Genomic DNA, 12003 nt, shown 5'->3' with positions numbered 1-12003 from the left:
CAGAAAACTCTGCTTTTTGGTGATCGTATACGCAGTATGCATTATTTCAAAGTTGTTGTTAACTTGACAGTGAAGTGAGCTTCATTCTTTTCTTGAAACTGATTTGTAATCACTTCCGAAATTGATTCGGTCTGTGTGGGCACACAGATGTGTTCCCTTCCTATCTGTGTGCACCCATTTTTTTGCCCGCTAGTGAAGCAAACCAGCAACTTCCAAAATCTGCAGATCAATAAGGCACTTTTGCTTTCTGGAATTCTGTGGTCCATCATTTATCAGTCTCGCAACTGAAATCCCATTCTTACTGCTTAGTACTCTCACAGACCAACAGTAGGTAGCTTAATGTGGTCTTGGGGGAATTTCAGCGGCGTCCCAAGGCAGGATACTCTTGGGAATAAGAACACCAATTGAGAGACTTTAAAGTAAAAGGCAGCACAATGAGATTTATGCAAATAACATGTTCACAAGTAAATGATTAACTGTGTGACTTCAGCATCTTGGAATTACAATGCCAAAACTTCATCTTGTTCGGGTCATCAGTGGCAGCAAGACTGGGACCGTTGTGTTACATACAAGTGTGAATAGGCTTTGCAGGAAGAACTTCCACCTTAAATAATGTCTCTTCTGTGTGATTGTACTCCTTCCATTTTCCTAGAACGAAATCCGTATTTTGGTATCATAAATCTCACTTTTTTTCAGCGGTGAACTGCAGTCATCTGTGTCTCTCTTTAGTGCTCAAAGAACTTTGAATGAAAAAGAAAAGCTTGTTATAAATGCAGTTTGCTTCTGAAGTGGCAAAACCCACTTTATCCAGAGTCAATGCAAATTGGTCTTTCTGTTGATACGAGCTTGGTATGAGTTAAACTTGCAGATTATGTTCCTGAGCAAAACTGGGACTTTCTTCTTAAGAAGGAGTTGATGTGTTTGACGCAGTGTTTGAGCAGAGATTAGGATAGCTTCAAAAAAATGAAGAATGAGTGCGGTCCTCCAATAGCCTTTGTTAGAAGTTGAGCAATAAGTGGCTGCTTCTTTAGAGTGATTTTTTATGCTTGCAAAATTCTTATGTTTATACTCGGTTGTTAGAACTAATAATGAAATCACATGCGTTTGAGATGAGGAATTAGATCAACAGGCTGTTTTTAAAGATCTGTGCCTGAAGTTGTGCGCTAGCATGACTTGCAAACGTGTTTTGTGCCTTTGCATCTGCTGTCGTCCAGGGGTTCTGAGCTCCCTCTCAGAATGAGTAGCGTGCCTCTGTTTTCAGCTGTATTTTCTGCTAGTATTGTTTGTGGTCTGTCTTCAAGTTATCAAGTTTCTTGATGTGGTGAGCAAATTCAGGTCTTTTCTGGATTAGCAGGAAGGAAGGAGGAGGCAGTGCTTCCCCACTTTCTTGCAGAGAACAGAGTTAAAAATAGTCTGATGCCGAAGACCTTGTTACCGGAGCGCCGTAATGCAGAATAAGAATTCACTCCTGCTTATGCAAGAGCAACTGAGAAGGCCTGCGTCACACCTCCACTTCGGCAGCGTGTGGTGATCAGGGTTATACAGGGGCTGATGTCCTAGGGTTGTGGAAGCAGTGAATCTAGACCTTAAATTTCTGTGGCTGATGCCTGAATGTTTCCTCTTTTGTCTTGCATCGAGCTAATAGATTAATTAAAACGAACTGTACAATTTCAGGTAGGGAAAATAGCTTGGCAGAGTTCTTGTTACCGTTGGGTAATTGTGGCTTCACAGAGCATCTATGTGAAAAGCCTCCTCTTTAAAGGGCTTTAATCGTAAGAGTAAATCTGTTCTCCAAAATACAGCAAAACTCTCTCACGCCCACTTGGTAGGAATCTTGAGAGATTTTGCCTCTTTCTTAGCATGTTTCTTCCCCACTGCAGTTGCCTGAACATGACTAGCTTAATTTTCTGCCATTGCTGATGCCGTGGGAATTGATGATTTTCTTTTAGTAGCACTTTGTTACGTATCTGCGCTTCACCTTTGCTCCTGTGTTTTCATGGATGCCTGAGAGTTGTCTTGTGAGGATGTGGCTCCTTGTCCTGCTCTGCCTTTTTTTTTTTTTAAAGGGTATTTTAGGGCCTGTAATGCTGGTGCTTGACTGCAGACCTGAGTAGCTGGTTACTCTGGGGTATTGGTTGTATCCTCTGGGCACTTTCTCTGTTAACATCTAAACCCTGTTCGATCCTGGATAGCTTTGATCTCGCTGTGTGGGGAAGATGCTGAGCTCAGCAGCGTGTTGTTGAGCTCTGTCTGAAAGCCCAGCAAAGGTATCACGTTTTCTGTGTAGTCCTGCATCACCTGCAGCTCCTGTTGACCCTGTCACATGCACCCGTTGTATTCAGCGTCCTGTATTAAGCCTCATCCCCTTATTTCATTGTGCACTTAGCGACTGTGGTTTAATTTGACCCACTGATACGTTTCTGGAGCCCAGAAACACTTGTGCAGAAAGGTGGCTGTTCAGCAGCTTTCTAACTTGCTGTGTCTGTGTTCAGAGTAGAACGTAAGAGGTGCAGGGACAGGAACTGGAAGTCTCGCACCTACCAATAAGCTCAGCACTGAGGTAAGCACAGGAGTAAGCTCTTGTCTTTCTTACGTGACCGGCATGAAGGGTTCTCCAGGCACTGCTGTTCACACGTGATGCTGTTTCTTCAGATACACCAACTCCTCCAGTGCTTCAATTTCGTGGCTGATCACGCAGTGCACATGAGAGTGAAGTCTTCTGGGCTATATTGTAGCACATATGCAAGCTTTTAGGCTGCAATGAATAATGTTAGCTTTCTGTTTGTTAGAGCCAGGTAATCTTCATTTTAACAGCAATGCCTGTTTTGTTCTGAAAGGGGAATAAAAGTCTGTCTTAAGCCAGAAATGAGAAAACTATGAGGCTAGAAAGCATGCAAGAGAAACTAGTGTGTGCAATTTGAAACCCACGTGTGAATTTCTTTGCTAGTTAGTCAGTATTGGATTATATTCTCCCTGCATTGTAAGCATTTTTGTTGGAAATCTCTACCTTGCCTTGCGTGCTTTGACAACGGTTATCACTGGGGCCACCAGAAGCTCTTGCAGTAAAACTAGCTTGAAATACACATTTTGTGACTCATCTGAAATCTGATTGCTTGATAGGGCACTGATTTCTTAATCACTTAAGGGTTTTGATTGCCCTCTCTGAATCTGTACTAATTTCAAGGCTTTGCTGGCGTTTCTAACCCAGGCCAGCGGTCTCCTTGCATCTTGCAGATCAGGCACCATCAAAGGCAAGTTACTAAGAAGGCAGATGTTTGTAGGGTCCAAAACTGAGAAAAGAATTCCCAGTAGACACGGAAAGCTAACGCACCAGTTTTTGAGGTGGCTTCCTTGCAGTTCAGGGTGAAGTTCCAGTTAGTTGATCCAGTCTGACTGGAGTGCCATTGAAAGACCTGCTCCATCTGCTGTCTCCTGACCCACCTTCTTCTCATGACAGATTTGATGCAGTTGTGGCGAGCTGAGCCACTTTCTGGGCTACAGAATAGGCTTGTGTAAAGGTTCGCAGGTGGTATGGTTCCTAAGGGGAAGTATTGCATGCCTTTGCATGCTGAGACCACCTCAGGTTAACACTTTGCTATTACCTACTTGCATGTTGTCTTATGGAGGTACCTTTGGTCTCTTTCCTTTGGATCTTACCTGGCAGGAGCAGCCTGTTTCATCTTGTGGAAAGAAATACACAAAAATACCATTAATAGCATAATGTGCAATCTGTGTCACTATTCTGAGATCAAAATCTAGTTTCAACACTTACTACTGGATGTTTCTGATGAGCTCTTGGGTCAGTTAATGGTGTTCTGTTCTATCCCAGCTCTTGGTCTGTGGTTATACCCCGCGATCTCTAGGGACTGTGAATCAGGTAGACAAACCTTTGCAGTGCTAATCTGTTTCCTTCCACTTCCCACTAAGAAGCTTTGCTTTCTTAGAAATCTTCCTGTGTATCCTTAATGAAAAAGATGGCAAGTGTGTTTAGTGTACTGGAAAGTCGCTCAGTTCTCTGGATATTTATCACCTCTGTCTTAAGCTATTCCGTTGGCTTTCATGTGACTGTATTTACCATTATTTTCACGTGCTCCGAGCTGTCTGGCCCAGCTTTGTCAATGTTTGGATTGGCCGTAGGTAGGTCTCTCTACAGTGGGCTTTAGGGTGTGCAGAGAATGTAAAGGGCTGTGAAACGGATTGGAGCTCGTGCTGTATGCGCACAAAGTCCTATTGTTCCGCATGGTCTTATGAGACTGTTCGTGTTTCAGTCTCATACCTGAAATCTTCTGCCTCCTGGCAGCCGACTAGGAGTGGGATTTTGTAGTTGACCAGACAACAGAACCTTTTTCTGGTTTTGTTGTTTTTTTAATTTGCTGGCTGGAGAAGACTTGGACGTTTGTGTTTTAGTAAAGATTAAAAAAAAAAAAGGCAGGGGAAGGCAAACTTGCACCAGAGTGGTGTTTCACTGGTATTAATGGCTTTTGATTTTGCCTTGTAGGTGCTAGGAATCATTTATGGTGTCTTATACTGCGTCTTCTCTTGGATTGATGGTCTTAGCATGTTAGTTTCGTTGCGCAGAATGAACTTGCCGAGGAGCTCTGTTTGCTTGTACCAGGATATTCGAGGTGGACTTGAGCGAGTGAGCTTTGCAGCTGGAAGTGTCCCCTTGTTTGACGAGAAGGAATGCTGAAAGAATGAGGTCTTCATAGAAGCAGATTAATATTTCTTTGGGAAGAAAGATGAGCAAATCTTTCAGTCTTTCAAAACAAGAATTGCACTGCCCTTTTGTAGTGTTATATCTGAAACCATTTAAGCAAATCTGAGTAAATGTGCAGTGGTAGTTTGAAAAAACAAGTAGCTCATATATTCAGATGATCGCTGACCATTTTCCAGGTGGTTTTGTGAATGGCTTTATATGCAAAGGTCTGGTCTCAGTGGAGGCGAAGTGGGGATTTTTGTTTTGGGGCTGACTCTGTCCTGGAAGCAGGAGTTCTTGTCCATCTGCAGCCAGTCACAAAGCTGCCTTTTGAGCTGTTGGAGCAGCTTTGCTGGAACAAGCGTTTCCCAGTTCAGAGGTGGGAGGCTGCTGTGTGCTTCCAGTATGGTTTTGCTGTAGGTATGGGGTATATGTTGGACGCTGAAGTTTTCAGTGTTGTTCATCTAGGAGAAATTTTTCTGGACAGCAGACTAACTTGAGAATTGCTGGTCTTATTTTTCACTCCCTCAGTTGTGAGGTCTTTGTCAGGTTACTTTGCCAGACTCTTTTCTGAATTACATTACTTCAAGGCTTGTCTGTTTAAAGGCATCCTAACAGGCACATTAAAATGCTCATTGAAGGCATCTTAGTTTGCATGTTGAAGCCATTTTAAACTGTCATGTACTGTTTTTTTTTGACGTCTTTCTTCATTATCTTGATCTTGAGGGTCTCTCCTACTGTGGCTTTTCCCACGTGCATCAATATTTAATTCTTAAGCTAACGCTTTGCGTTCTGGGGGGTGTATGTTTTGAGGTAGGCGTACCAGCCCCAAACTCTAAATTCATTATCCTAAATGTAGGAGAACTTGGACAAAACTTTATTCTTCTGCTTCTTCCCTCACTTCTGAATCTTCAACAAGCATCAATCATGTTGAAAAGTACTGGAGATGTAATTAAAAGATGAATCCTTAGTATCTACTGCAAAACATAACTTTTAGCACAAGGTTTCCCTTAAAATCAGCTAACCCATTCTATATTAATAGTCTAAAACATAGTTATTTGGAAACTCTTCTTCTTCTGGTGCTTCACATTAGTGAGTAGTATGTAAATGATGTCATGAAATCTCTTGGTATACCTGCATTCTTGTCAACCTTGTACCGTATGTTTAGAGTTCTTAAAAGTCCCGATCTTATAACAATTATGAAATTGTGTTTTATAAAAAACAAATAACAAAACTCCTCTATTAGTATTGGAGTTTAGCTGCTTGGCTACTTACGGTATTGTGTGAAACATTTTGAACAGATTTCTGATGCTGATCAGCTTTTCTTACTTAGGTGCGGTTTAACTGTAGTCTCTTCCATAAATATTTGGAACAAGTCATCTTGCCAACCTCTGTGAAATTCACTGTAATTGACACTTCCTTTTTTGCAATTGCTGAAATGAGTAGTATTTTAAGTCATTGTCTAGATCTGAAGGTTTTGAAAATGCATTGTAATAGATCCTGCAGAGCATCCATGAAATGACCTTTCTGGCAGAAGTGATGCTGCGCTATTCTAAAAGTTAAGATAAAAGAAATCATTTACTGTGTTTTCTCAAATTCTAAATACTGAGCTCTATACCCTAGCTGTTATGAGTGGCTACATCACACAATAGCTTGGCTTTTGGCCACAAACTTTCTAGATTATTTTTGTTTTAGCTGCTATAGATAAAATACACAGATCAAGGTGCATGCTACTTCTACAGACATAAAACTTCTTGTTTGCTTGATCAAATTGATGGTACTGTGTAATAGCAATCTTTTGCCATTTAATTACCTTGGAGATTACTCTGAATGTGTTCTTGTTCAAGAGAAAAAATTCATTTTTTTTCCCCCATCGTAAAGTTTTTTCACAACTTCATGGCCAGGAGGGTTACTTAAATTGTTTTCTGACTATGCTTGTTGTGGGGAAAATACTTTCTGTTCCATGAAATTCAATTTAATTTTGCAGTTCTGTGCTGGGAATGACTGGATGTGGAAAATTAAAACAAAAACAGCCACTACCAAACAAGAAGAAAGCTGCTAATTTTATTATTTTTGTAAATAATAGGAATTTTCTGAAAACAGTATTAACTGTATTTGTTGTCTCTTCTGGAAGTGACACTTCAGTGAAAGTCAAAAATCAAAAAACAGTACTTTTAGCATCAACCTTTTAACTCTTCTTAACAGTTGTCTAATTCCATTGGTGAATTCTGAGATTTTAATATTTTTTTCTTCCTTCCCCTTCAAATTTCATAAGTTGGGAGATCACGTTCTGAGATACCTAGTGATATTTAGTGTATACTGTTGTAGAAAAGTGAAGTAGAATGGTTGCCTCCAATTCATACTTTTGTAAAGTTTAGAAATTACGCTTATGATGACGAATTGGGATAGTTTTCAATAATGACCGGTAGAGGAGTTCTGCTGGAAAAATGAGATTTTGATAGTTAAATGAAATAAATGGAAATTAATAAGCAAGATTCTTCAAGATACTGCAGATTGCACTGACCTCATGTATCGTTTCTTTTATTTTTCAGATTTTGGATCACTCTTTGATCTGGAACACGACTTGCCAGATGAACTGATCAGCTCCACCGAACTGGGACTCAGCAACGGCGGTGACATTAATCAGCTGCAGACCAGCCTCGGCCTGGCACAAGATGCTGCCTCTAAACACAAGCAGCTGTCCGAACTCTTACGGGCTGGTAGCTCCCCAAACCTCAGCATGGGGGTTGGTGGCCCTGGCCAGGGCATGGCCGGTCAAACGCAACAGAACAGCCCTGGGATGGGGATGTTGAACAGCATGGTGAAAAGCCCCATGGCGCAGCCTGGGCTGACTTCTCCCAGCATGGCAATGGCTACAAGCGGACCAAACCAGGGTCCTTCAGCCCAGTCTGCAGCAGGAATGATGCCAACAGTAAACAGTCCAGTTAACCAGCCTGGCATGGGAATGAACACAGGGATGAATGCTGGCATGAATCCTGGGATGTTGGCAGCAGGCAACGGGCAGGGGATGATGCAGGGGCAAGTCATGAACGGTTCGATTGGAGCAGGCAGAGGGCGACCTAATATGCCCTACCCAAACCCAGGAATGGCAAGTGCTGGCAACTTGTTGGCTGAGACGCTGCAACAAGGCTCTCCGCAGATGGGAGGGCAGACCGCACTGAGGGGGCCGCAGCCCGGAGCCATGAACAAGGTAAGCAGGGCAAGCTGGGCTTGATTTATCTTCGTTCTTGGCCTTTATTTTGTGAGGCAGATCCCTCTGCAGTAGGGATCCTGTAGAACAAGGTTCCCCTGCAGTAGGGATACTATAGAATAGGGTTTTTTGTCTCTTTACCACAGGATCCAAGACCCTTAATTGTTTATGTAATGCTAAAGTTTAAGTGATGAGAGGCAAAAATTGGGTCTTGCTCAACAAGCAAGAGTATTTCTAGAGTAGCCATCTTTTTTCTTCTAAGTCCTGTGAGAGTATAGGTTATCAACAACACGGAAAACTTAACTTGGTAGCATTTAGTCCTTTATGCCTTTGTCCACAAATGTGTTTTCCCATCTAACGTGGTGAGTGTGATGGGAATGTATCAGGATCTTTTAGAAGTTTGGCACTTCTCCGTGTGACACTTAGTAAGAACATCTTTTGTCTGAGATGTGTTGTGTATTGGTTTATGCTGGAGCAGATGAGAAGAGGCAAATGCAGGTCTGAATGGACTGATGTGTAGTGTGTGTTAAAACGTACATTGGCCTTGAGAAATACTTGAGTTATTGGAGAAAGAATGCTTGTATAAATACCCAGAGACAAGTGTAGGGTTGTTTAAGGCTATTGGAACCCAGTTCTAGGTTTAAAATTCAGAAAGATTTTGTCTATTGGAGAGTAAATAGAAAGAAGAAAAAGGTTTTCTGTTGGTGAGGGAGTTGGATGTGCTTTTATTATTTAGGAGATTGGCATAAAGTTGTGGTAGGTTGCTCTGAAAAGATGAGAGAAGTTAACAAGGAGGTATGCATGATAAGAAAAAAATTAGACAAGCAGGTTTCCTAGAGTAGGGAAAAAAGTGAGTGTTTCATCTCAAGTTTTTGGTATTTTGATAAAAAGCCTGGAAAGTATCTAGGTATTTCAGTTCACTTTAGGTGGATTTTTTGTTCATTGGTTAATGAGTGGAAAGTTTTTTCTAAGGTGCTGTGTAACACCTGAATAGATTCATCTTGGAGTGACCAAAATGCATCTGCTTGGAGGGCTTGTAATTGTAACTAACACAGTCTATAAATGTATTTGAAACAAGTGAAAATTAACGCTGTGTTAATGATTTTGCTATGTATTAAGTAAAATGATGCTAGTGTCTTGTGAACATTATTAGTTACAAGCTTTTCTGGTCTTAGCTGGTTGCTTGGGCTCAGCGTGCTGCTAACCACGGTTCTGATATGTATGCCTAGCGATGAGTTGATTTTGCAACCTGTTCATAACAAACATTCCTGCCTGATAAATAAGATGTTGAAAAGTTTGATTGCTACAGTAGAAAAATCTGTATACAGTTCATATTGGAAAGAAGTAAGTAACTACTTGGAGGTATTTTTGTATTGGAATTCGATAATTCGTTGCTTATTGGCTCTGAAAAAAAAATTACTTTGGTCTTTAGAAAGAGGTCAAAAATTGATGTAATAAGAATTTGGTGAAATGCCACATCGTCATCCTTATTATCCTTATCCTCAAAGCTAAAGTAAGGTTTTAAATTATTAAACAAACAAAAACCCTCCTCTTATCCAGGAGAAATAAAGGCCACAAATTGAGTTTTTGGCTTTTGATACACTTCAAAACTAAATTGTCTTCCTGGCTTTCTCAAAGTCCGGAGTGTGCTGTATATCTAAAATAAGCAGTGTTTTGTGCTTTTTGGGAACATCCCCACCAAATACAGAACTTCTGCTTTTTAGCTCATAATCCCAGACTGGTTAAAAAACGAAAGCCAAAGCTTCGAGTTCTTTACTCGTCGAGAAAAAAGCCTCGAGCCCGGTCGCGTAAGCGTAGCGGGCGCAGCCCGCGCGGAGCAGTTCAAACCGCCGGATGCGAAGGAACGGTCTGAAATGGAGGCTGAAATTCCAGAACGTCTTCCATTGGTTTGGCTGCTGGCAGGCAGCCTGGCTTTCGCTTCGTGCAGCCAAGTTAGCAGGATCTGACAACAGTCATGTCTGACCGTTTTCTCTCCCTCCACCCATCTGCTTTTGTTTTTTCCCCCCCACCTACAAATCTTCAAAAAGTAGAGGAAAACAGAGGACCCCGAGCAGTTGTTTGCAAAAGCCAGCTTTTTTTTTTAATTGGTAATTTTAGCCCTGTGTTGCTGCTAACGTGGGAGTTTGTGTAATAACTTTCGTGCGCTTCCTTCATCGCTGCAGAAGTGTGCATTATTCAAGAGCTGTCCTTCGGCAGGAGGGGAGAAATAGCAAAGCAGGCGCTCCGGTTCTGTTCAACTGCATCGTGTTAGCTTGCCAAAGTCAGCCTCTTTAGGTGAAGCGAGGGTTGCCTCTGTGAATTGGCTTTCAGTAAAACAGATGTGTTGTCAGCCATGGTTTTTACAGGCGAATAGCTTATGTATGCTGGGATGTTAACTAATTGGGAAGGAGGATGTTATGCTCTCCTAATGGTACAGATGAGCTTGAAGTGGATATTCGATTTGGACAGCAAAACTGGTAATGTTTCTGCTTTGTTCTGTGGTCCTATGGAGTTGCTGAAGCATTTTCCTCCTGAAAGATTGGCTGGCAGCAGTGGAACACTTGCTTTGCACATCAGGCTCAGAGTTCCCTGGTTGTCTAGCCGTGAATGTTACCTTTTTAAGCCTGGAGATCCCAAATGTCTGTGTAACTGATTGGTTTGGGGTCACCAGGTATGCATAAATTCGAATCACGGTATTCTGCCACTTGTCTTGGGGTCTAATGCTGTATGTTAAGTATAATGCAAGGTACACTGAGATGGGAAGAAGCAGTTGTCTGCAGACCATCTCTATAACAGATACATGACATTGTATCGAGAAGCTAATGCAGGCTTGAAACTCACCTGGTCATTTAAAACAATAATTTGAATTAATTTCACGATCCACTTCATATTGGCTGACGGGAGAGCAAGCCCTGATATTAGGGAGGGAATGTGTTAAAGGAGAGGGTGTTGCTGCTCCGAGGAGGGTGTGGGCCCTGCTTTGGTACCAGAGTCAGCTTAAAAATACCTGTGGAGGTTTAGCCTAAAAGGAAATTCTGGAGAGGAAAGGAATTGTAACAAGTTTAGCTTTCTTGAATAGCTTTTTGTTTTGTGTGCTTGCTTGTGTGCATGTAAAGTGTAACAGGAATGTCTGTCCTCTTAAAATAGGTTTTTGGAAACTGCTTGTAATACTTTGATTCTTTCAGTGTTTAAGCGTTTTTCAGGCTTCTTATTTTACTGGATAGCCTTACAGATTTGACTAATTTAAGTGTAAACAGCAAATTCAAGCTCCACAGTAAGTTAAGAACAAATTCATGTTTCCTGTCTTGAACCATTCTTCATTTGGAAATACGTATATGTAGTTAAAACCTTCGTGTGGCTCTTCAGTGGTTCAGCTGGGTTCTGCCTGGAGTTCCCAGGCTTATTGTCCAGCCTCTTGTTAGAGGGAGAGAGGATTTTGCGTATGAGTTGGTGGGTGTGTTTCTGTGATTTTAAAGCGAATAAATTCATCTGACCTTCAGGTCATGTAGATGGAGTGTCCTGCTGATCTAAGAAATGCTCTGTTACTTGATGAAATGGACGTGAAGGCAATTCAGATTAGCAGGGAAATTACAACCTTTGCTATGTGATTATTTTACTCTCATGAAATTACTTGAAACATTTAGAGCTCCAGTGTTAATTTTGTCATTTGGCTTATTGTGTAACGTGAATATATATAGATTTCTCTGCTGTTGTAATGGAGATACTATTGTGCTTTACCAATGCTTAGCAATTCTGTTAAGAAAAATAAGTTGTAATATTTTACAAACAGGAACATAATTATTGGGACTCTCCATACCTTCCTTTAAATAAAACAGCAAGAAATGTCAGTCTTGCTCAGAATTGCAGAACTGGAAAACGAGGACATCCTCAAATAGTAAATTTAGGTAAAGAAAATGAAAAAAGCTTATTAGTGTTAGCATGTTCAGCGTAGTGTTCATTTCATGTTATAAAGAACCAAGAACACTGACCTTCTACATATCACTTGCAAGAACCGTTTGATTCAACATCTAGGTATACGCACGGTGTTTAGATTCTGGGCCCCAAGTGTACCCTACGATCAAGTACTAATCCGTTG

General features: G+C 41.3%; 1 protein-coding gene across 2 annotated transcripts in view; it reads left to right on the top strand.

Annotated features, from left to right (window-relative positions):
• EP300 (EP300 lysine acetyltransferase) overlaps positions 1-12003 on the top strand; it is a 65546-nt gene that overhangs the window by 10352 nt on the left and 43191 nt on the right. For both annotated transcript variants that reach the window (XM_083828124.1, XM_083828123.1), the window contains one exon: positions 7249-7907. In XM_083828124.1, the coding sequence (XP_083684250.1) occupies positions 7437-7907 (471 nt within the window). In that variant the 5' untranslated portion in view covers positions 7249-7436. The remainder of the gene's footprint in view (positions 1-7248; positions 7908-12003) is intronic.

This window comes from Anser anser (assembly GCF_964211835.1).
Source record: "Anser anser genome assembly, chromosome: 1".
NCBI classification, from domain to species: Eukaryota; Metazoa; Chordata; class Aves; order Anseriformes; family Anatidae; genus Anser; species Anser anser.
Note: the sequence above shows the minus strand (reverse complement) of the source record. Positions and strands in the feature narration are given on the sequence as shown.